The 26,948-nt window shown below is 32.7% G+C and overlaps 1 protein-coding gene across 1 annotated transcript; it reads left to right on the forward strand.

Moving 5' to 3' along the window:
* On the forward strand, nt 1-26,407 carry LOC111048010. The gene is made up of 5 exons (XM_022333853.2): nt 1-620; nt 16,213-16,365; nt 17,648-17,773; nt 20,666-20,853; nt 23,526-26,407. Exons 1-5 carry the CDS (start codon nt 591-593, stop codon nt 24,391-24,393), a joined length of 1,365 nt encoding a protein of 454 aa, XP_022189545.2. The 5' UTR covers nt 1-590; the 3' UTR covers nt 24,394-26,407.
* The last annotated feature ends 541 nt before the right edge of the window (nt 26,408-26,948 follow it).

Consider the following 26,948-nt stretch of genomic DNA (forward strand, 5'->3'; position numbering starts at 1 on the left):
TCGATGGGCGCTCGTATCTTGAGGTAGTCCCCCATCCACTTCTGCTTTTATCATTCAGATCGGCTGAAGAAGGAATTCAGTCCAGTCTGCTCTGGATCGCTCCTCAGATAGGCCACCTAATTTTCCTCGAGGCTGCGAACCGGCGGATTGTCGGCGAAAAACAATAGCTGCACCTAACTACAATAGAGCTCCTCCTCAATTATTCTATTTTTTGTATTTGAAGCTGGAAACCTATCGTCGTCATTGTCAATTAACCAGAGAACTCATCCCAATCTACTGGTTCTGTCTCCCGCTCACCTTTCTCGCTACGTAATAGACGGGTCTCCTTATTAGACCATAATCGACATCACCTCACGTAAATAAAAGGTAACCTAAATTTTTGACACTCGGAGTGTTTTGTTTGATGCTTTTTTCTACAATCCGCGGAAAGTAATAACGTTGATTTTCCCCTCCATTGTTTAGTTAAACGTTTGATGTAAACAGGCGATTTGTAAGCGGCCACGCACAAAATACGTTACGTTACATACGCAAATAGTTGGCGCGTGATCGGGTTCACAGAGGTGTGTGTATTGGACATTAGCTAGATACAGATGGCGGTTTACAAGTTTCAGGCATGTCTGGTAAGTTATCTTGTAAGTTTTTGAAGCAGAATTGAAAAATTAGTCCTTATAAACTCTATTAGATTTTTCTATGATGAATAGAGAATGTGCCTTGTTGATAATGGAGGAATTCAGATTCTATTATCTGTGTCCAAGTTACGTGAATAGTTTTCAATCAACCAATTCATTTATTTCACAAACAAACATAATACAAAAAAAAATTAAACAATAAAAATACAATATGGAAAATAAAATTGGACAACCCTAGGCATAAGCCCGATTGGGGTTATTTATAGTTATTAGAGCAATTATTCCAGATATTCATGTTTTTCCACTTATTTTTATCTATATCCAATTTTTTTTCGATAATATATGTCAGTATAGTAGTTTTAGTTTTAATGTTATATTTCTATTAGTTTTAATTTGAAATGATGACAAGTTGATTTTGAAAGCTCAACTTCTAAAAAAATTATAATGGAATCGAAAAAAGTTCGAAAACTCAGCCCGTGCAAGATATTTTTCTCTGGCCACTCCCGTGTTTCGGATGGACAAGTTTAGTTGCCGGTCCCGGTTAACTAAAAAACAGTCGGTCGTTAGGTCATGTCAGAGACCCTGAGATTGATCAGTTGCGAATCTTTGAAAGCCCCGAAAACTCTAACACCAGACCTGACCCAGCCAGGACACTCGATATTATTATCATTGTAAAATCTCTGTATTGAAATACTGACATTTCAAAAAAATGGATATAGATTGAAATAAGTAGAAAAACATGAATAGCTCGAATAATTGCTCTAATAACCAGAAATAAACCCAATCAGGCGTATGCCTTTTTTGGACGGTTGCATCCAAGAGGTGTCCATATTATTATTATTATCTTAACCAAGCTCTCGATGAAGAATGATGTTTTGTATTATTTGTTTTTAGTTTTATTATTCTTGTTTGTCCTAAAAAAATACTGTACTTTTTTTGGAGAGTGATACTGTTGACACACAAGATATATTGAGCTGTTTGAAATATCTTCCAATCAAATTTTATTTTTCATGAAATTTGTAATATTTTATTGCTTACTCCAACTAGTTCCACAGTCAATGTCTCTCATCAAATTTTAGTCATTAACATTATCTGTATTACTTCTCATCTAAAACATACTCTAGCAGGTATTTGACACAATGAAAAATGTAGACGTTTCAATCACTTTCTTTTTGGTTTTGATTGTGTTTGCATATAATACAAATAGTAATATAGATGTCCTTCCTCTTAAAGCAGCTATGAAAGCCGCCGCTAAGTAGTCCAGTAGTCAGCAGAGTATTGGCACTGAATACCAAATAGCACTGAAATTCAAACGTCATCTTATTGCTTTCAAGGTTATTGAACTGATCAATAACAATAACTTGTTTCAAATTTAGCTCTTCTGGTGATAAAATTTGAATTTAAATCGGTTCCTCATCCATAATAATTCACAGGTAAAAAAGGAATTGCGAGACAGTATAGGGGGGGGGATGGCTTCACTGCAAATCAGAACCTCACAATAAATTTGAGTCTTTTTGTTCAAGTTTTCTTGTTTAGTTTTCCTCCCCTTAACGCCAACAAGTTATTCCATGCATCTGTGGTTTCTTCTTCTCTTTCAGCTCTGATTTTCTTCATTCTTCTCTCCTCTCCCATCTTCTTTCCCATCCGTTTCAGATTCCTTTCTAGTTGGACCAGTTCTTCGCTCTTTTTTGTCTGCTCCAGACATTGGCACGGAACTTGTTGCATTATTTTCGCACCATGCACACATAATGTCCAGTTTTTCAAGCATGACAATGTACATCCCATTTGTCAGCCGGTAGATTACAACTTTTCTGTCAGCGAGAGAATTTGTGATCATATGTATTTGCTCCTAGACTAGTTGAACTTTCTGCATCAGGCTAACAATATTCTCATAGACGATACTGAAGATGTAGGATGTTTACAAGCCCATAAATAGATCTCAATACATCTCTCAATTTGAATATTCAAGCAGAACTCGCTCTCCAGTTACTGCTATTTAAGATAGCCGTAAAAATATAGAACAATGTGAAGTATCTTCTTTAGAATATTACATCAAAATTTGTTTATTTCTATCAAATATTATTAGTACTATTATCACTTTATACTATATCCCTCTATTAAGCCTTGTTCACAACACTGCGAATCACATGACTACAACAGGAGTGTGAGAATTTTCAAGTCTTGGTTGAATGGTAGAAATTGTCGCCGTCACCGTCATGCGATTCGCATTGCACAAGCATCCAGATAGATTTCTCCCCTTCAAAGTAATTAATTTTCCGCCAATTCAATTTTGACAAATAGTGCTCAACAAGTAACAAGATGATAGAGTAAAATAATAAGAATGTCTATTCGGAAATATGAACCAATCTAATGGTAATTTTATGTTCTATTACTTCATAGAATGAATGTTTGAGTAATTTAATGTTCTATTTCTTCATAGAGATCACCAAGTCACAGGTATTCTTCAATCTGTCACTCTCTTTTATGACTACTGTAAAAAAAATTTAACAGGATATCTTCTGATGGCTATTGAACCGGTCTTGCCGGGATCATCTCAGTTCTGACGACCTTGAAAAATGTCAAGTTCAAACTTGGCAAATTTCCTCTTTCTCCATTATCTTTTTCTTTTCCCATCCTTCTTTCTTCTTTCGCGGCTGTTGCCATAATTGGAATGAATGCGAAATTATGGACTACAAGATACGGCGGCTCATGTATTGTGTGTCCTGTCGTGACATTTGGATTGAAATGGCCACACCAGAGAAACACTATCAATCTTTCCGGTCATCTTGGAATAGCAGCCAACTCCGGACTCTGAATTCATATTAATTACAGTTGGGAAGCCAATTGGAAGCTACCCTGCTACTCTAATCGCTCTGCTAATCTGGCCACTCCCATCCAGCGATCAATCTTTATGTTGCCAATAATTATTCCTAACAAATGAACTGAAATATATTTTATGCCCTTAATTAGAGTAGAAAAAAGATTAGTTGTTCCCTTCTTGAGGTTTCCAAACAAGAGCAAGTCTTCTTCGGCTAAGAATCTGCATGTACGACTGGTTGTGCTTCTCTTATTAAAATAAAAATAAAAATAAGTGGCTGTTAGCATCAGTTTTACTACGGTTTGAAATTAGTAAGGTAGGCTCAATTATGTTTTCGCTTTTATACAGAGTGGCCCATATGTCACTTACCAGAATGAACGCTGACTACGATTACGCTAATAGAAGAATCTTGTAGTGATGCTATTGACAATTAACGTATGGACAATTTTGTATTCTCTATTTTCTTATTTGGGATGATTGAACCTCACTAAAATTAGAAGGTAGCATGATAAAATTCATAGAATTCGATAATTATCTAATTAGAGTTGGTGTTTGTTCCATTGAGGAGCCGAACTCCTCTAAAAATGTTTGTCTAAAAATCGCTTCCCGACGGTTGGGAACCCACCTAAAGTATTGGTCCACCCATCTCTCATCATCATCATCATCATTATAGTTTCATCACCAACGCACAAACCTATAGAGCCCATTTGCCATCATCCTTATCAAGAAAAATTGAATTGTTTTAAATGGCACGAAAAGTATGCAGAAGGCATTCCTGAGCCTACTGTATGCTTGAGCCTTAGTTAGGTTGACCGGATTTTTTAGTCACGTGTCATGACTCTCGCTCTTACTTTACTTTCATCCTCTTCATTCAAAGTTTCAACTTTTTGTAGTGACAGGAAATGACTATTGGTTTATCTGATAGGCTATATAGAGTGAAATCAAACGATAACTAATAGCATTCCAAGCTCCAATAACCTGAATTTCACTAGATTTCAGTCCTGAATTTATTTTATTGAATTTAACTGCATTACAGATGGAAAATACTGAGAAATAGCATTTTATTCAAATGCTGATGAATTATTAATAATTATTGTTAAACGAAAATCCAAATTATTCAGATTAATTGTATCATTAATCCAGATTTGGATTTTCGTTTAACAATAATTATCAATTCATTAGCATTTGAATGAAATGCAATTTCTCAGTAATTTCCATCTGTAGACTGGCTGGCCGCTATGGCTTCCTATAAAATGAGCGCTGATATCTTGATATTGTCAGTTTGGTGTAAGGGTAAGCATTCCTAACCGGCAATTAGGAGGTACTGGGTTCTATTCCCGGGCTGACAAATAATTTTTGTATAGTAGGTGGCGCTCATCGAATTTCCATCCAGCTGTTTACCCTGTTGTCAATATTTGCAGTAGCAGAAGTCTTCGGGGGTGAATTACAGCGTTTAATTTTGATTTTTTGTTTAACACTAATTATTAACTGTATTATACAGCAGGCCTACGGTTTAAAAACTTTGAAATGTGATCAAATCGAATTACGTATTAACATCTTTTCAGCCCTGTAATATGAAGTCATGCAAGATGCAATCTATTTACACGTATTTTCCAATATTTTCAAAACATCCCGTTAGGGGAGGATTTAAGGGGAGGGTGAGCTTCAATCACCATAGCAGCAACCATTTTCCTTCTCTACGGCGGCGGTAGCGGAGACGGTGTGATAGACAATATCTTAATGTCAATATTTGACGAATCCATATTCCTTACAACAATAATAACCTGTTAGAATAATACATGCTTTCTTTGCATTCTCTCGCTACTTTGACTACTTTTCAAGTGTCAAAGATACCCCCTCTTCTCTTAGCATTCCCCAAACTCCAATACCAAACAGCTACCGGGAAATCTGACTGGATTTTGAAATCATAAAAATAATAGATTCTCGCGTGAAATTCCTTGCAATTTATTCATTCTGGCAACTCAGCAGACGACAGATCAAACTTATCTCACTAATTTACTTAGCATAACCTGAAACGATAGGGGAGCGTGATTTGCGTTTTATATTTGAAAGGCTGTCGCTGTCCGAGGTCTCAACTTGCCACTTGGAAAGGACGATGAACCGATTATAGCACGATTTACCTCCAACTGTCAGTATCGGCTGAATTGGAAGCATTTAAGTTAGGCATAGGGAATACTGCAATTTGAATGTGACCCCATGCTGTCCACAACAGTAACTTCCAATGTCAAATTTTGCATCCGCTGTTCATTTTGTCGTTTTTTAATTACAAAATTATTGAACTTGTGTTCGTTCAGTTTCTTGTCTGGGTTCTGTACGTCGACCTCGTGATGAAGTAATTTAGTTCTATTTAGACAGGAACCAGTGGCTTCTTTTCCGATAGAATGGAATGGGGCTTTCGTGACGGTTTTGTTTCCTTGGACTGTCACGTTTATTATATAGTGGATGATGCCAACTTTTTGAACATTGTCATTTCAATAGAGGCACACTATCATGATTCGTGATGAATGTTTTAGAAATCTATATATTAAAGATAGGTTCTAGAAATCTCATAACCTATATTCTTCGACTATGTGTTGTTTAAATTGGAATAGGAACAGTTTTGGGCTTGAGTATGTTGATACTCTTCCCGCAAGTGATTATAGCCTACTTATTGTGATAAATAAATAAATTAAGTACCTAGGCCTACGTAAGCTGATAATTTATTGGAATATCTGGCTATCTATAATTTGTTGAATATGGGTTGTCATATGTGGAGCCATTCTCCATTAAAATAAACTCAATTTTTTTCCATCCGATCCCATTTCAAAGCGATGAGTGTTCATAAAGTATCTTGCTTGACAGGCCTTCTTATTCAATAATTGAAGTTGTTATCTACATTACTACTTTATTTCGCATCTGATTCTTCTCCATGAAGGACGGCAGAATGTATTCAGTATTCACGCTCATACATGAGACAGCTAAGCCCGTCTTGTATGGGACTCTCTATTCCTGAGTTGAGAGCCCAACCATGTCGTGCGACTCCAGCATAGCAACTCTCACCACTGGATGCATTCAATATTTTGGTTCCATCGTAGTATTTTGATATTGTGGTGTCTTTGTCTCTTACAGTTCAATTAATATTCCATAGGCGAGAAACTCGAAGTATAGTCAATTTGAACAGAAATAGTCTTACATTGGAAATTCAAAGTTGAGAGTCGCTCAAAAAAAGGGAACCTTAGAAAGATTTGGGTGGAAACATTTCTGTATAGAAAGTAGCCCACTTGATTAAACGAGCGTTAGCGAAGTACTCACTTTTGACTTTATTAAAGGCATTTTCTGTCTGTCTGTATGCTTGACAAGAACCAACTTTAGAGAGAATTGATCAATCAGCTTCAAATTCTGAACACTAATTCTTCGAACCTTTTTACAAGTCAAGTTCGTTGGACAACAAAATTGACTCACTCATTCGTCCTTTCTCAGGATATAAAAAAACATTGAGAGTGGATAAGAAAAAATATGGTGTGGCGCACTCACACAACTTTCCTTGCCGTTATGAAAATTGATCAACTGACGCTAGTGTTCACGCGCATCTCAAGTCTACTATTCTAAGAACTGTGCCAGCTGGTAACAGGACAATAACGATGGAGACACACGAGGGCTGCTATCTCTTCATAGTGAATTATTTAATAGAATCAACAGTTGCCAAACAGTTTGCAATTGAATAATCTTATTTTCTCGAATTTCGAGCTTATTTTCAATTTTAGGTGAAACTATTACTGAACATTAATTGTAGATATTTTCATGCTCAATCTTTTCCACTTGAATTATTTTGTTTAAATTATATTTAAATTATATCTGAAGCCTGATAATTGGGAATCTAAACTTTGCATAGATGGGGCGGTGCTCCAAAATTTTGAAAATTTTACAGATATGGGACTTGTGGCAGTTGATAGAGCTTATCGCAATGATTTTTTCAGGTATGAATTTGATCCAAATAGTTGCAGCCGTTCTTGAGAAAATCGCGAAAAGCCCTGTTTTTGAAAACATTTTCGCCATTTTAGCAGCCATCTTGAATTGCATTTGATCGAAATTGTTCGTGTCGGATCCTTATAGTGTGAGGACCTTAAGTTTCAAATGTCAAGTCTATTACATACATATTCCACACCTCCGATGGATCTTGATGCGGAATCAGCTTCATGTTGTTTTATAAAGCCTAGAGGCTTCTCTCTACAATATTGGTTTCTTTTCCAAGTCTGGTTCAACCAAGAGATTTCACATTCAAATGCTCTTGTATTTGGCAATAAATTGGAGTTTCAAATTTGAATTTTTCTAGGACGTACAATTTGTGAAAAATTGCATTTATTATTTTAGCCTTACCACGTTATTGTCATGTCCACACTCGATTGTTCTATTTCTCTGATGACCTTTCAGAAATCCATTATTCTTATCTAAATCTTGCTAAAAGTTTTCCTTCACTTGGCACTCTCCCAGTTCCCAGTATAACATCTTTTAGCCTGCAGCAACCTCTTCAAATTGTCTGATTAAAAAAAGGACTATCAGTCTAAGGTGATCTTGAAAGGGGTGTTACCATAATCAACTTATTGCTTCCTTTTCCACACAAGTTTTAGTTCAGGATTGATCTACAGCTATTTAATAACTTCAAAGCCTCATCTTAACTTCTTCTTCGTTACACAATGATTCTCTGCAACATTTTCACTCCAATTAAACTCTTGATTGGTTAGTCCTACCTTATCCCTCTAATTTTCCTATTAGAAATTTTTCTTATGGAATGAGATTTATTTAAAAAACATATTAACAGTGGATGGGCACTACATGCAGTATAAGTACCGTACATCATGCCCAATTATGTTTTGTGATTTTATTATTTCTACCTGTAGTCTGAACTTTCAAGTTTCAATGCAACATGCATAATCTCTCTAGAAGCACCAATTAGTAGGAAAATAATTTTCAAAATTGTTTAATAACAGTAATAAATTTTACAATGCCCATATTCTATTTAATTATTCTCTGAAAATATTCTATCCTGAAATTTCAGTCTCAAGAGAGCATCTGAATGAAAATTTTAGCTAATCAATACTCTGTACAGTAACAAAAAGTCCATCCAAGTTTTTGATCTCTTCCTTTTCGAGAATAAACGATGCTTTCAAAGAGTACAAAACATAAAAGTTACATAAAGACTTCCAACAATAAAGATTGTTTATCAACAACACTTTACATGAATTTTTGTTGAGCAACTAAATTTTTTACTGTAGATCTCTAGTGAAGATTATAGATGAACATTTTCTATCGTCTTTTCTATGTATTATAATTATTATCAGAATGTTTTACCACATAGCTATTTTTGTTGTCAGGACAGTAACATTCCACTTGGGATTGCAATCTTTAAACCATGTGTAGCATGAAGGAGAGGAATGTCTAATTTGTTATCAAGTAGCCTCACTTATAGCCAGTGGACGGTTTCAGAAGAGAACGGTCATTGTATACATGTGCGGTACGCTATTCATAAAATTGATGTGTTTCAGAATCTATAATCGCAATCACGATTGGATAACAATCATTATGACTCCCACGTGGTTGATTCAGAATCACAGACTAGTATGTCCTTCGAATAAAATAAGTAAAATGTTTTCTCAATAATGACGCCTAGGCTATTAGTTTTCCGAAATTTGTTTCAGCATTGACCCAAAGTCATAGGTTATTTTATCCATTAAAATAGAACTAACATGAAACTAAATCGTTTTAAATAGGTAATATTAGACTGCATAGTTTAATTCATAATATGATCCATTTGAGTGTGATGAACAGTATAAAAAAAATATTTCTTCAATTAATAACATATAGCAGAGCACATAATCTTAACGTTCGTGTGTCTCTGAGCTCTTACTAATAATATCAGTTAAATAGGCCTGCAATACGCCTCATACTTATATAAATGGAAACATTCCAAAAATTAATGAGCTATGAATAAAGTTATGCTAACTCACCACTTACCCCATAATATGAATCATAAGTACCGGTAGGTTAATTGTAAAAATTGCCTATGATTTGACAGAACAAAGAAAATTATCAACTCAATAGGGAAAATACAGTGTTGAACTACATAGAAAAATAATTTCCCATGTCAGGCAGAGGATATTCTCCAAATATCCAGTTCACCAATATTTCATTTTTGTTAATTCAATATTTTTCAAATGACCACAAAAACAATGCAGCCCCACATTTTGGCATAGTGTCAGTAGGTTGCCTGGAATGATGAGCCTCGTGAAATATGCTGTGGAAATAATTGAATTTCACACGCTTGCATCATGATCGAAATTTTGTGTCATCCATGAAAACCACATCCGTTGTTAGGGTGCCTGGGATGAGGAGGATGAGGCACGGAACTGAGTGCTATGATGCGTTAAATAGGTCTAATTCAGTGCTCTGTCCAATCTGGGTGATGTCCACTGCTCTTTTGTTCCCACTGTTTCATCCTCAACTACTAATGGTGACTAGATGTTGCACAACAACAAAGGAACATCCTCCATCCTCTTGTTTTCTGCACAAGATTCTATTCGTGTGGTTTTACTCAACAGTTTGTTTGGGGGACATCCCTTGTGATGTTGCGCTTAATCCTTACATACTACTTACAATCTATATTATTCTCTATTGACGAAATAGAAATCAGTAAATTATCCTGGGTAAATGAAGAATCTATATGCAAAATTCAAAGTTAATCAGTCTAGTAGTTTAGAATTGATGATGCGACCATTTGTGAATTTCTCATCCCGTACGTATAGAAGCCGATTCTTTCCTTTATTATATTATTATAGCCTACCGTATCAGATATAGATGATAGATAGATAGATATTTATTAGTATTTTTCAATATGAATAACTTTTTAATGGTTTGAGATATCGATGTGCAGTTTTCGCCATTCATTTTCTCTTGAAATTCTGTATCTGAATCATGAATCATATGAAAACTTCATTCAAAATATAAGGTGAGATTAAAAATGGCGGTATCAAGATGGAGGACCAAAATTTTGATACGACAGAGAAGTGTAGTTTTTTTTATTCGAATAGGATCCCCTATCAGACCAATCGTCAAATTTCCCTTTTAAAAGAAGTATTCAGCTGTCTCCATCCTTTTCACCAATTCTGTAGGTAGTGTGGATATGGGAAAGGAAGATATAGATAGAAGAAAAATGATAAGATAGAAAATAAAACCGTTGAATGTGGTACACTATTTTATCTATAACCACTCTCAACCAAAGTACCTATAACAAGCAGGAAGCATGATGAATTAAAAACTTGAAAAACTGAAAACTTGGCGTAATGAAATCTTGAAGAATTGGAGATAGGTCTATAACCATCCTTGGTGAATGAAGAATCGATTTATGCAAAATTTCAAATTAATCAGTTCAGCAGATCAGACGTGATTATGCGTCATTCATGAATTTCCTATACCTTAAATGTATAATCCGATTCTTCCTTTTAGTCATTTATTGAGAATCTCAATATCGATGTTAACTTTAACAGGTGAAAAGCTCCAAAAACTTAGAAATCTGTTTAGTTCTTCACTTCTATACTGACATAAAACTATACAGTCAATTATTTAAATGAAAGGAACAGTCAACTCATAGGACTGTGAGTGAACATAAATATTGTTTCTCAACACATGGCTCGTATGACTCAGATTGTGAGTGAACAGATATTGTTCGCACACATTTGAATAATTATTGACTGAATGTCGGTATTAAGAGTGAAAAAATCTTGTGAATTCGGAAGTGCAGTTCGGAATGGATCATCATCCACATTCATTTTTGAATTTCTCTATCTATTTATTGAATTTTGAGGTATCAAATGTGAGTTCATAGGTGTATATATGTATCCTGACAAATATTTCTCTTCCAAGAGGTCAGTAACATTTAATTTATTGTAAGAATGAATAGTCAATTTAGGATGCTTGTTCAAAGAGGCACCCATCGGTACCTTCCACCGATCTAGTTAATGACTTGGCATCAAGTTTTGACTGTGAGATGATGCTCCGTCCTGTAATCAAACTGGTCCATTCTTACAATTTATGATCAATCACCCTCATGCAACGTTATTGGATCGGGATTCGTTATGGACGATGGTATTATAATTAATAAGAAGATGCAATGAGAGAATGAAAAAATGAAAAGAACTCTTTATCCATGGGATATCGACTTGTATCAACTTCATAAGAAGTATCGATGTCATAGTCGCCTGTATTAGGTAACATTGGAGTCAACGACTCTCATGTATTTTGTATTGGATCAATGATTTCGTTTTTTTTTCATTTTTATACAATTCTCTTGTATTCGATCATACAAAATTGATTTTTGCCCTCTATTCAATTTGGAAACAACATTCTATTATTATTAGGGATCATCCTTGTCGTAAGGATATGAGGTCGTAGACCGTAGACACTAAATAAGATTTAGTTTTTATTTCCTCCCACAGTAGTGAGAGTACCTTGGCTATAGAAATGATTATAACTGAAAACAAATTCCAAGTACGGTACCGCGTAGGCCTCTCGTAAAATGTAGTAATGAATTGATAGCTCTAAAAAGGTCTCCTTTCAATATTTGTTTAATTTTTTGCTCATGATTAACATATTTCCCATCATGGAGTCTATAATTACATTAGCTTTCAGGCTATATAAGAAGTTTATATAATTGTCGTCGGTTTATTAACAATTAACAATACTATATAGAGGAATTTGATTCAGATATTGAAAATTTATAAATAAAATTTAGTTTCTGATGATTTTGTTGCATGTAGCCTATCAGTTTCTAGCAGCTTTGGTTCAAAACTGCTATGTGTTAAGGTGAAATAGAAACGATATTGTCAGTTTCACATAATTTATTTGAGCCATAAATGATGTGGAACTGACAATATATTGTTTTACCTTGATATGGAAAAATTCCACAATAACTCTGTTCATAGTGTAAACTTCTATGTGTGTTTGAATTATTTTTCAGACCCCTGAATCCATTTAAAAGTATGTTCGTTTTTCTACAATCTATTCCAAGTATTTCAAATAGTTACATAGAATATCATGTATTCCATGTTCATTCTATTTCAATTTGAAACTACAGGTTCATCCCATATTAAGTACCGGTACTATGAATTTCTCATTTTGTCCAAAAATTTCCTCATTTGAATTATTTGAAACGCCCTCATGGAACCATTCTAATTCCAAGATATTTCCTAATTAATTGAAATGTACACCTGAGAGTATTTTTGTGAACCTTGACTTCCTAATAATCTAGTCTTGTCCGTTTTGTATCTTGTAGCCTACTAATTTTTTTCAAGGAGTAAAGAAATCCACCACACAATAATAAAACCCCTTTTTATCATGACTTATAACAGAACACATTTTCCGCTCCCTATTTTGCTCCATACATTCTGTAAACATAAATATGTTTTGTCAAGCATGGTAATAAATTGCTTATTATAATTATGCTTCCGGTACAGACAAACACTCAGTTTATTTTCCTTAGTAAACAAATATAAGATTCCTCATATATTCGGTGCATTGCCCTCTCCAATATTGATATATCACCTTTGTTACCCAGTATATTCATTCTATACAACATCTATAACTAGATTTTTATCCACGTCCATAACTAGATTTCATGATAAAATAACAGACCTATACAAAGTACCTACACATTATAAAACATGATGGTATTCTAAACTCTATTATATAAATTACAATGTAGCCTATTAACTCTTCAACAAACTATAAAATGTGGTGCTTACGCTTTCAACTACAAACTATCACTGTTTAATAAATTACAATCTGAGGGGAGTCCATGTACTTACTAGAGGAAGGTCAGTGCTTTGTGTGTAATTTATCACATTGTAAATGTCCAGTTTCTTTCAACACTTTGGATGAGACGTACCGTAGTTCATTAATTCTCGTTCGTTTGTATGACGGTTCTCCAGTTGGTATTATCAATCACGAAGCTCGTTACAAGCTTCCCGACGTGGAGCATAATATACAGATAGTAATGAATTATTTCTTGGATGGGTAGTTTTTTCATCCTGGATCAGATTGAAATTAATCTAGCTGTGAGTCATGGTGTTAATCAATTGAAAATGAGTCTAGAGAGAGGTGTCTTTTGTTTTTAGATTAAAAACATACCGCTTCTACTGTTTTTTAGATGTCTGTGAGGTGTTGATACCTTTTTCAAGCTGTGAAATAAGACCACGACTTCAAGGTTTTGTATGCATTTGTGGCGCTACTTACATGGGGTTCTCTACATGAGGTCTTCAGTTGAATCATCTTTGAATCCTGATTAATTTTTCTTTTTTTATTTTTGTAAAAATATTAATGAAAAATTTTAAAACCATTGCTCAAGAGGGCATTGTATTTTCAGATAAAAGAAAATTGTTAATTTGCAAATATATGGTACTTGATTGTAGGCAAATAAAAATGGTAGTCTATCAGTAGAAATTGATAATAGAGGAACTGGGAACTGGGAGTAGGGAGCTGGAAACTTTGACTGTTTAGCAGAATATCCTATAGTATTTTTTCATGTTTTTATTTATTGTACAATTTCTAATCAGGAAATATTCATCCTATATAGCAAGCAGGTTGACATTTACAAAATTTAAATAATATACTATATCATGCCAGTAAATAATGATGATATCATGTAAAAAAGAATAATGAAGATTTGATTTTAAATAGAACAATTTTACGAATAAATTTCACTCATCATTGACCAAGCAGGGAAGAGAAAAATAAGAATATTCTTTATTAGTACGGTATTTCAACAATTTTAAAATTATGATCAGAGTGAATCCAATCAGGTCTAATAAACAAGGAGAACCCACTTAAGTTGACTCAGTAGGTACTCGATCTCGAACTGAATACAGTAAATAGTTGAAAATATTATGCTATATCTAGTTCATCCATGATCAACATGAATTTTCAATTTATACTGTTCCTTTTTGGCATCAATCTGCATTTTTACAATCATCATCATACTTTTACAATCAATCTGCATTTATATGAGGTTGAATTTGATTCATGACGGATGATGTATGCATGTTATTTGCAAACAAGTCACTCACTGTACATGTACAGTGTATGGGAACCAGTCAATCAGTATAAACTCGATCTTTTTGTGATTCTAAAAGTCGTCAACCGACCCCGAGGGCTGTGTTCTATCAAACCCTCTCCGTCACTGTTTAGTTGAAGCGTAACTAAAGTCGTCTATAAACATCTTCCAAACCTCATATTGTGAGACGTAATCATTTCATAACTAAAATATGATTCTTCGATGCATAACTAATATCTTGTATCAACCACATCTTTTGTTATTAGACGCGTTCATTTCATGGACACTAAATTTTGTATTCATCTTGTTTGAACTATTCAAAAAACCATTACACTTACAGTTAGAATAATAACAGTGTTCAAAATTGCACAAATAGGAAAGTAATGGTAAGGCTCTAGCAATTAAATTCCCATTATTACGTCCATCTAGATGTTATCTTGCATCTTGTACATGGCTATTGTACTACATAAAAACGTATATGATATCGTTGAAAGAGATGTAAATGTTACCTCACTTGGGTACTACCGGTATTTAATTGCTACCTGTATTCTCCAACGTGTACCTTGACACTGAAAGAGCTGTTTTGTGATCTGTTAATAAGCTTATGATGTGACTTGACTCCCCCTCTGCAGCTCTGAATATGAAAGGATTTACACATAATGGGAGGCTATTATTCAATTAATGGGCATAGTAGTGCATGAAATATTGCCTATTCCAAGGTTTGGCTGAATTTTTTGAAAATTTTGTTTCCATAGCTTGAGGAGTGAATCTAGAGAAACTGTAAAATGGTTAAAATTAAACTGTGAAATTATGATTATTGATACCTGTAACAGTATTTCAAATCTTAAAGAATCAATTTCATCGATAAATAAATTCAATTTCAGTGGGTATGAATATTATTATTTGAAATATTGTAATACTTTAATAGTTGAATATTCCAATTTCCACTTGAAACCTCTGTATCCATTTTCTAATTTATTTAATAATTCAAATCGTCCAACAATAATTTCTCTTTAAAAGAAAAGCATTCAGCTCACATTGAAAGTTACGCTGGGAAACGACATCATTCGGAGGAACATCGATGAAATTGAAATCATGATATTTCCATCTGGATACCCACTTTTAAATGAATTGTCTCACAAAATGAGTCTAATACTAGATAGGCCTAATTATATATACTGAAAAGTATTCTTCTGCCATGATTTATGCATTCTGAAAATTAGTTCTCTCAAATATATTCCACTTAAATGTGGCATATCATGTTTTACCCCTATCTCTTCCAAGATAAAAATAACTCCTAGGTCGATCTGTTATTAAATTATTACACTTAGAGATCTGTCCTCTCTATTGAAGAGCAGTCTATCTTCAGTATCTAACGGTGGTTTTTTCTATCTATGTACTTATCTCCAATATGGTAACTTATATTTTCATATTAGATCTGAAGGTGACAAAAAGTTGTACTTTTATTTATATATAATTTGTAGGATTTTCTATATTAATCGTTCATTCATCGGGATTCATCTAAGTAGTTCGGAGGAGTTTAAGAAGTGGTCTCTTGTGTACAGAATCAACAAAGTTTCTGATATAAGTAGAAAAGTGTGATTTTTATCAAGTTCTGCTTTATTATCAAACTTTTCGAATAATAATTTTCGAATTATTTCCAGTTTGCCATACTGGTGTATTTGTGTGGAGCCGAATCCATCTTCAGGATCATCTACCCGAGTCCTTGGGCTCCGATGGTATCAAACTCCATCACATATCGAAGTGAGGACCCAACTAACTTGGATAACATGCAAGTTGCACAGTTCCACTCCCAGGTAAATATTGATAGATATTTCTCAATACTGCTTATTGATAGGTTCGGTTAATTTAAATTCTGGGTGATAATGAAATAGTTGGTGCTTGAATTGTTTTCACCAAATTTATACTCTTGATATAAAGAAATAAAAATACTTTCTCTCAAAATTATTTTTGTAAGTGATAGTGTGTTCATTAATTAACTGGAGAATCAAGAAATCTAATTCATTTTTGAAATTTACTTCATAATTATTTACAATCGTAATGTACTATGTAAGAAGCTCTTTAATATTTTTATATAATTAGAATGCTAATAAATATTTTTGTTTGATAATAAAATGTAAATTTAAAAAGACAAGTTACTTTTGTTACATAATTATGTTCATAATGCATACTTACTTACAATAAACCGATTATATTGAAGTTCAATGTAATTCTTTTTTATGATGAATGAATTACATTGTTGAAACTATGAAATAATTTGGAATGATATTCAGTATTATTACCATATTATAATTTATTTGATTGTTTGGAATACATTTTTTGGCTAAAAATTATGTGTATAATTTTTTCTGGTGTAATTTTAAATATAGTTTTCATTGGTAATCATTGGTTGATTGACTACCTAGTTTTGAAACTCCAAGCTCTATTAAGAAAGTTTCACAAGCTATAGCCAATCTCGAAATTCATTATTCTGATGATTAGATGGTCAATGTCTGTATAATGGAATATCAGTAACGATAAAAATATTTTCTATTCTGTGAAACAATACAAATTATCAGAAAGAGCATTACCTAGCAGAAAATAACAATTTGCCTCAATCTTTGGAAATAATAAGGGGTCTTAAAACTGCTTATATAGTCTAAATAGATAAAATTTGAAAACTTTTTTGAATCTATTTTAATTTTAGGTTATAATTATTTCTCTTTTGTACTTCAGTATTTTTTCATCTTCTTGATACAACCTCACTCTCTTGAGGTGAAGTCTTGTGAGCTTCATTTTCTTTTGTAGGTACAATTAATAATTCTATTCTTGTAAATATTATGTGATTGTATGTAGGTATGCATTTGTACAAAGAACAAATAAATTTGAGTGTGAGACCAGAAAAGCTAATTCAGTTATCTAGATCTTAGTCTAGATTGTTGAGAAGAAAGGAAAGTAATACAATATAGAAATTTATATTCTTCAAGAATCCTTCCAATTTTGTTTCTTACGATCTTTAAGCAACTAAATTTTCAAAAAAAAATCAATTTTGTATGTAATAGCCTAAATTATTTATTTCAGATAATTATTTTGTTGTAGGATGCTGCTGGTCGATATGTATTTGGTTTCAATACACCAGATCAAGTGAGAGTCGAAGCACGAAGTCGAGATGGTAAAGTGAGAGGCTCCTATTCTTATGTCGACCCATTGGGACGTACTGTCAAGGTAAATCACGAATAAATAATAAAATTGAAGAAAAACATTCATAATTTACTGATTGTTAATACATAATTTATTTCCATAGTCTGATTTAGATTGATTAATGCCAAAGTCCATTTCCAACAAGCAGTTAATAATATTATTATTCTACATTCATAATTATTCGCTATCTTACTCATTCCCAGCACAGGAAAACTAATATTATATTATTTTCTCCAATCAAAATCTATCATTTAATTAATATTATAATCATTCGGATATTAGAAATGGTCTGGGAAATAACCAGATACGTTTTCAAACAATATTGTTTTACTATGATTAGATAATCAGCACTTCACCATTGAGAAATATAATCGAGAATGCATTATCTGTTTGTACTACAGTTTTATCTAAAACTAAAACCATTATGATTTATCTTTATAGTAATTATATTCGATGATTTCATTCTCACTCTGATAGTAGCATCATAGCTGAAATATGTGGTGTCTACAAAAAGAAAACCGGAAGCTCAAGATTCAAGATTCAAGATTTCTTTATTGCAGAAAACATTTATACAAATGCATAGCATCGTCATAAATTAAACATGGTCAATAAAAGTATTTACATTCAAAGAAATAATAATACAAACACAAGCATACAAACATCAAACAAAATACCCCTCAAATTAGAAACTCCTCTTTTCTATATGGACATATTTCTATTAACATCTTTTTTATGGCTCTTTTAAAATTACCCACTTCTAGCTCTTTTAAATGTGCAGGAAGCTTATTATAAGCTCTTATACCGAACTCCTTAAAACAGTTCAATGTATTTGCATAATTGCACTGGTTCACTCTAAGCGATTCAGAATTTCTAGTGTAATGGTTGTGAACGTTGCTATTTACAGAAATACTTGCTAAATTAATTTTTACATACATAAGACATTCAAGAATGTAAATAGCTGGTACTGTCAAAATCTTGAATTTTTTAAATAAATCTACACAGTGAAAACGACTATTCACATTAGCAATGACCCTTACTGCTCGTTTCTGTAACACAAATAGTTTATTTACATTCGTATCATTACCCCAGGCAACAACACCATAATAAAAATGAGAATGAAGATAAGCAAAATACACTGAAATTAAAACACTCTTATCAACAATGAACTTCAATCTATTTAACATAAAAATTCCCTTCGACAGTTTGCCACATAATATTTTGATGTGTAAGCCCCATTTTAAATTGCTTTGAACTGTAATACCGAGAAACTTTGCATTGTCAGGTTGTAATCTAAATCCAAATTCTAAAAGTTGAGTTTTGTCCTTATTGAGACACAATGAATTAGAAGCTGTCCAATCTTCAATTATTTCATTAACCGTATGTAAGCTACCAGAAAGACTATTATTTTTTATTTGAACAGCTACTTCATTCCTATTCAAATTCTCTCTGACTATTGACCACAATTCCCTTGGCTTGTTTTTAGCACGCAAAATACGATTATTATTGTAATCGAGTTTAGTCGTTTTTACCATTTTTCTAAAATATCTTTTCAACTGATTATATATGCTTTTATGAGTGGCAGAACCGGACATCTTATAGAGGTCGTACATAAGTAAACATTGCTCCTTAATATTTTTAATCTCTTCAGTGTACCAAAATAGTTTTACTGGAAGACATCTACCACTTTCAACACATCTGATGGGAAAAGCTGCATCAGCAATACAAAGAAATTTATTGAAAAAGTGGGGAAATTTATCCTCAATACTATTGATTGCATAAACATCTAACCAATTAGTTCTTGCAATTATTGATTGAAATTTAACAATATTAGTGTAATTAAGTGGTCTGATAATTCTTCTAGACTTATTATTACCTCTTGAATATTTTGATGCTGTAGGATCAGTCACATCAAGTTGGCAGCTAAGCACTAAAGCAAAATGATCCGAGACAATCATCGGCTCAACCTCTGCTGAGATAATTCTTTCAAAATGAATTGATGTGACTCCTCACCCTTCCAGTTCTCTTCTATTGAACTATTGAATTATCAATTGGGAAAATTAATATATTAAAGAAGATTATATTTTTATATGTAAATTGATATTCAATGTTTTGTTTTAATAATTCTTTTTTAATCCTTGAAGTGGGATTGTGAAAAATGATATTTTTCCAACATTATATTACAATTATTTACCTTTTTTATTCATCCCATCAATTGAATTCAACAAAAATCACTTTCTGCTATTAAAAAGAACGACTATAGCAGTCAGAATGTTTTACTATAAATGAATTAATCACTCACTGTGAGAATAAATTTAATATACTCAGTGAATACTGATTTGAATAATGATGATCAACTTACTAATTTTCATAATTTATTATTGGTATTATAAGGATTTAAAATTTTCATACATTCTTTCAATAGAAAATAATGATTTAAATACTGATGAATAATTAACTATGATTATCTTCACTAATATTACAATTGTAATACATTCTCCCGATCAAACATACTCAGCTAATTCTGATTTGTCGATAGTGGTTAATGCTCTTTTTCCCACAATTATCATTATCTTAGCCAAATTTTTTTAAATTTTCAATCATTTCATCAATCGAACCTACACTGATTACTGATCACTCTGTTTAAGGTGACACTTCATAACTACTGATGATTTTTTATTATTACATACCATTTAAGATTACATAACATTTTTGATTATTTTTTATTTTTACGTAAATACAGGTAGGTCTACTGATGAATTTTTATCATCAGAATTTTTGAATGTGATGGTTTTGGGCCAAGCTTGTTGTTCCTTCTTAATCATATTAATTTATATGATTTGTGATTGTATCTAAGGATAAATAAATAGATAATTTTTTATTATTATTGAAAGAATAATGATAAGTACTGATTTTCAGATGGAATACTGGGACAATGGGAACGGATTCCACATGGCAGCCAGCCCAAAGAGCGAGTTCAACCCGTACACACCAGAGGTGCAGGCTGCCAGAGATCTGCACTTCCGCCTCTACAAGCAGGCCGCCCAGGCAGCTGCCCACATTCAGGCCGACACCTTATCTGATGCCTTCAAGGGACACGATGACAGGTAATTGAGTCATCCAAGATTTTCTAAATAAATATAAATAATTAAAAATAATTTTCGACTTCAAAGGACATGATGGCAGGTGATTAGGCCTTCTATGATTTTCATAATAAATACAAATGATTAATAATGAAATAATTTCATAGTACCCTTTTTAAAACTTTTTACTAGATGTTATGTTTTTCATGAAAGAGTGTTGAAAAAAGGGTACTATGAAGTAATATTTCTTTATTCATTAACAATCCAACTAGCCCTATTGAAATGCTTCATTAGAAAATAAAAATAAATGACACTCTTCTCTACACTCAATTCCGAAACTAAGAATAATTTCCAAAACTAGTCGTGTCTAGGAAGAAAGGGTATAATAGTTTATCAAATTGAATAAATAATAATGAATATCGAGTGATCTGTCTGGCTTAAATATTTCATTTATCTGTGAATATATTGACAGATAATAAAATATGATTGGCATAGATATATGGTGTCTGATTTTTCAGTTTATACCTGATAAATGTTCGGCCCTTGACATGACTGCTTTTTATACTGGAAATTGAGGATAGGAACAGTATTGTTAAATCATTAGACGAATGAATAAGTAAAGAAATATAATTATTTCAAGAGTGTTATTTGATATTTCGTAGAATAATTTCTCATGATGAAACCAAACACAATAAATTGAACACTGTTCAAATCACTGTTCAGAGTTTAAATCTATAAAACCTCTTTACTGTATTGTGTTCAATTTATTGTGTTTGGTTGCATTATGAAAAATTTATCTACAAAATATCAAATGACACTATTGAAATTAGTTCATTTTACATGTATTAATTTCACTTATTATTATAAATATAATAATACTGTTCCTATCCAAAATTTTCATCCAAAAGCATGGTGCACAGCCTCAATGAAATAAAAACAGAATATGTTGTCTATATTCAACTGAAAATAGTTTTATTTTTCGATTTTATCAAATGGTTTCAATGCTCATAGAATATCCATCAGTTGTAGGTTTAGTAGAATTTCAAACAATATATTTTGCGCTCTCTATATTTCGCGCTGATAGAAAGCAGATTACAATATGGAATCGCAGTATGGGGTGGTGCATACTATTCCACTATCAAACCACTTATTGTAGGACATAAATATGTCATGAGGACCTTAGCTAAGAAGCACCGTATGACAAGTTCATATCCCTTATTCAAAGAATGGGGGTTTCTCCCACTAAGATATCTATATTTCTATAAAGTGTTGATGATCTTTTTCATTAGAAGTGGTAAACTTAATCCAGCTAGTAGCAATTATAGCTTGAGATCGACAGGGAACTGGATTCCACCCAGACCCTACAAAGAAATCTATCGAAGACACTACCTATATATATATCTCACCAAGAGTGTATAACATGTTACCCTTAGAATTGAAACAGCTGAATAATATGGTAAGCTTCAAGGTTAAATTGAAAGTCTGGTTATTAGAAGCGAATGATGTTGAAGTCTTCTTCAACAAATTAACTTGAATCCTGATAGAAATAATTTTTTTAGACTCCGAAATCTACAGTTGATTTCAATGATGTATAATTTAAGTAAAGGTCTGATTCTGAATAATATTGACAACACAAAATTAGTAAGTTGTAGCCCGACCAAGCACCGTTACCACAAAATAAATTAAATCAAACATTTAATATTTAATGTAAATAATACATAAGTTTACTTCAGTTTATTATTATCCTTTTGTTCATATACAAATTATAAGTGTGTTTTTGGTTTATTTCTTTATGCTGAGTCTCCCATATAGGCCTCTGCCTCGGGAGTACCTAATTATTTCCTTTCAGATGTTTGTGTGTGTAGAAGAGTGATATTTTGTTTTTTCACGACATTAGCTATGTAGACTACAGACTTTTGTATCACTTAACTATTCATACAGTGTAATTAATATTATTTTATATATTGTTTTTTGTTCTTTTGTACACATCTTAATGGAAATAAAAATTATTATTATTATTATATACTCTTTATCTTTTTATTTATCATCATAGACGATCAAGTGATGCCATGAACATGAATACTCTGTGTAAATTAATCGAAAGAGGAAGCTTAAAAGATTTTTTTTGTCCATCCATTATTAAAAATTAATTTAAGACTCCTAGTAAAAAAAATAAAATAGAAAATATTACGAATTTTTTCCACTATGACTTCATTGATTTGAATAGAAATGTATTATAAAGGGCCTGATATAGTGAATTTCTCTGAGAGTTAATACTTTTCGAATAAGCCTTTCAACCTTCAACTTTCAAACTGGAATTTAAAAAAATCATTGATATAACTTGAGGATATAAATTGAGAAATTAGTTCTGTCAAGCAATAATCAACTGTGAATTATAATTTCAATGTTTCAAATTTTTGAAATACTAAAAAGGTGCAATACAGTATTTTCAATGCCTTGATAACCCACTCTCAGTATAATCTCTGATAAACTAATGCTATAAAGTGTTTATACGAGCTCCAGTATGTGACAGTTTTATGAACTTCTAAATCATTCCACAGCCACTTATAACAAGCAAAGAAAAAAATTGTCAATCTCATCAATCATGTACTCACACACAATGCTAGGATTGATAAAAGCAAAAAATAGAATGAATAAATTAACTAATGAATTGCAAAATTTTTGCTATTTTTTAGAGACTCCATGAACTTCAACAACTTCGATGATGGTAAATACCAGAGCAGCCTAGCTCATGACGATGGAAAGTACCATGGCAGTCCCGCTGATGACGGTAAATACCAGAGCAGCCTTGAAGATGAGGGCAAATACCACAGTAGTCTTGAAGACGAAGGCAAGTACCATAGCAGCATGGAAGGTGATGGTAAATACCATGGCAATGGTGAGGAAGAAGGCAAGTACCATAGTAGCTATGAACACACAGAGAGCGCAGATGGACAATACTTATCGGTTCCTTCAAGGAATCCTCATGATGATAACGAACAGTATCCGTATGTTTACAATGAATCACCAACTTCACCAACAAAACATTCAGAGATGACTTCTGATGGTGGATACAAGTATGAAGGTGGAGATGGTGGAAAGTACTATGATACGCCAAGTGAGATGCCTGATAATGACGACAGGGACTCTGTGGTGGTGAACAGTGCAGAGTACCAGGACAGTTTGAGTAGATCTGGGAAAAGTTCAGTACGAGCTTCAACAAAAAGTGGAACCGGAGAACAAAGTGAGAACTCTGAATCGCCCAAAGATCAACAACAAGTGCCGGTTCAGGTGGTGCCTGAAGTGACAGCAACCCTTGTGGAGAGCTCGGTTGGCGACAATGGCTTCTTCTACCAGTTCCAGCACCCTGTAATCCCTCAGCTGCAACCGTACACAGCTCTCAACAGCCCTCCAGAGTCTCTGCATGCTTCCATCCATGGTGCGATCCCCATCGATGCAGTGCACGACAGTCAGGTGTCACCGGCTCAGATCTCTCAAGTGCAGAACCATCAGCTCAAGCCTCTCTTCATGATCATGCCAAGTAAAATTCCTGTTGTTGTTTAGTTGCAACACAAATTGATAAAAACGCAGATTTCTACTGTTGCATAAGAGCATTGAATAAATATGAGAGTTCAGTTCGAGTGCCTTGAAAGACTGAATATAAAATGTAAGATTTTCTATCATCAATTCTCAGTGGATCCAATAATTGATGGTGTACTATTTTGAAATCATCTGCGCATATTCATTCAATAGTATTTATGTAATTTCTAATAGTGTACTAGTTGAGTGTTTGTTGTAGGGAATACTTGAGTAAAAGTGAGGTATGTAATGTTTGAGGGTACTTATGCCTCGAATTTGTGCCGTTTCTAAACTAACAAAGAAGCTAATATATCCGTGATGGATGTGGAGAAATAATTGTTTTAATACCTTCTTATTCACTGTTCAAACAATAAGTACATACCTAGGCCTATTTAATCATTATATAATCAATAACGTATTTATATTTTTTTGGTTATCATGAACATGGAATCGAAAAATGAATTTACAACTACTACAGCTTCATAATATTATTAGTACAAGGTAGCTCAAGGTTTTGAAGTATTGGCCTAGTTGATTCTGGAGTATTGCAGTTAAAAATTTAGAAGTACCGTACTTTAGTTTATAAGGAGGTTATTAAGAGTAGGTATTGATTTTTAGAACATCAATCGTAGTTGGTTGCTTCATATGCTCCAGTTACAGTGAGAGAAAAACTAGCAATATGCAAGAGAGAAGTATTTCTATTAGAAAATGAAATGTACATCGATTTTTTCCAGTAAGTCGGTGATCTTAATTATTATGATCTTATTTTTTAATTATTGACCTGCATTTTTTAAAAACATCGAATTTTGTATTTTAAGAGAATATGTGGATGATATATGAATGACTATAGTTTTGCTCCAATGTTGCCAATAATAATTAAGCTGCAATAATAATAATTGATAGAATGTTTTAAGGGAATGCAGTAGAGATAGAATGTTTTTATCATAGTCCTTAATCAATGGATCAATGGATGAAAATAATGAGCTCATTTCAAAATATTCATTCAATATAGACTCCACTGGTATCCATTGCAATACTAAGGCACTGAGGCTTTACCTGAAAATAGAATTGAATTCTGGGTTTGATTTACCGTACTATTTATTTTTAAATATTTTAGTGGCTCTTACAATAAAATCCAATCTTTATACTTTTTGTAATAATGTCCTCTCAAATTAATTTTGAATTATTTTCTGTGTCAATAGTCAGATTACTTTGCGTTCTATAGTATTTTAGTAGGCATTATATTATAACTGGTACAAGTTGTTAAATAGCTAGAATATAGCAGTCATGTTTTGTAGATTTATTGCTAATCTGGTAGGCCTACTACTGACTGTTCATTACTAAGCTATCTTTTGTGCTTCGGCATAGTTGATATTTTCTTTGAAATTGTGATTGCTTAGTGTGAGAACTTAGTCTCTCCACCTTTTTTTCTTTTATTAGCCGAGAAACTAAATTTGTTTCACAAATCTTCTTTTTACTATATTATTGGTTGAAAACGTTTTGTTGAACGTTGATAAATGTTTCCAAATCAATAATAATTCTCAAAATGCATTGCTTAATGTTTGTATGTTCTAGGTACTTCAACAAACATTCATTATATGAATGCAATCTAGTGCATGTCCTTTGGAATTCCCAATCAATAATTAAAACAGGCATAGAAATTAGTTTATGCTAAGAAGTAAAGCTCTCTTGTCACATAAACGTTTGTTCTTCAACACGTCAATTGGAAGAATGTTCTTGGAAATGAATAAAATTTTAATCTTTAAAAGAATGATTCTGGTTAAAAGTTGAAGCACAATAATAAATTGTTTATAAGTTTAATATCGTGTCAATGAAAAGAATATTCTTGAAATTTGCTCATTTGATAGAATCCAGATTCAAGTCTAATATTTTGTAGTTTTAGTTCTAGATTATACGATTTTCTTAGATCCATATAGATGAGAATGTAATTCTTATACTTCTAGATGAAGTTAAATTCTCAATAAAAATTTTCAGTGTGTTTTGTCTTCTGTTATTTACTCCAGGATGAAAAACAGACCGTCTCTCTTTTTTATTATGCTTGACTGCTTGCTTTATTAATAAGATAATTTGCTCAGAGGAAATTGAATAAATAAGAACAAATTGGTAGGTCTATGTTTAAATGCTATCAAGCCCAGTGTATGCTTCAATTTTTTGTATCAAGAAAAAATTTCAGTAATCTACAACAATTTTTTTTATAGATATATAGAAATTGAACATTTCCGGTACCGTATTACATATTTATTTCTAAGTAATTAAATATATATACGATGGCCCTGAAGTCTCATGTAACCTTATAAATTTATGGTGGGTAGGCCTACCACTAGAGAGAATATGAGCATTTGGTATCTATGGTAGGCTACTATCAATCTTTATAATCCAGGAGAATTAAAAGATGTAAACTTGCAAAACGTCAAGGTGATGAAGTATGATCCAAACTTACCACTTGATGTGCATTCAACTAGAAACGCATCTTTAACAAAATATAATGCTGTACATTGCGGTGAAACTCCTCAACATGT

The sequence above is a fragment of the Nilaparvata lugens genome, chromosome 11 (assembly GCF_014356525.2).
Source record: "Nilaparvata lugens isolate BPH chromosome 11, ASM1435652v1, whole genome shotgun sequence".
NCBI lineage: Eukaryota > Metazoa > Arthropoda > Insecta > Hemiptera > Delphacidae > Nilaparvata > Nilaparvata lugens.

What these genes read in the sequence shown, in the direction of transcription:
- LOC111048010 (XM_022333853.2), top strand. Translation starts at nt 591, where the DNA reads ATGGCGGTTTACAAGTTTCAGGCATGTCTG. An exon ending in CATTGGGACGTACTGTCAAG is followed by an intron (nt 17,774 to 20,665) that starts GTAAATCACGAA and finishes ACTGATTTTCAG; the next exon opens with ATGGAATACTGGGACAATGG. An exon ending in TTCAAGGGACACGATGACAG is followed by an intron (nt 20,854 to 23,525) that starts GTAATTGAGTCA and finishes GCTATTTTTTAG; the next exon opens with AGACTCCATGAACTTCAACA.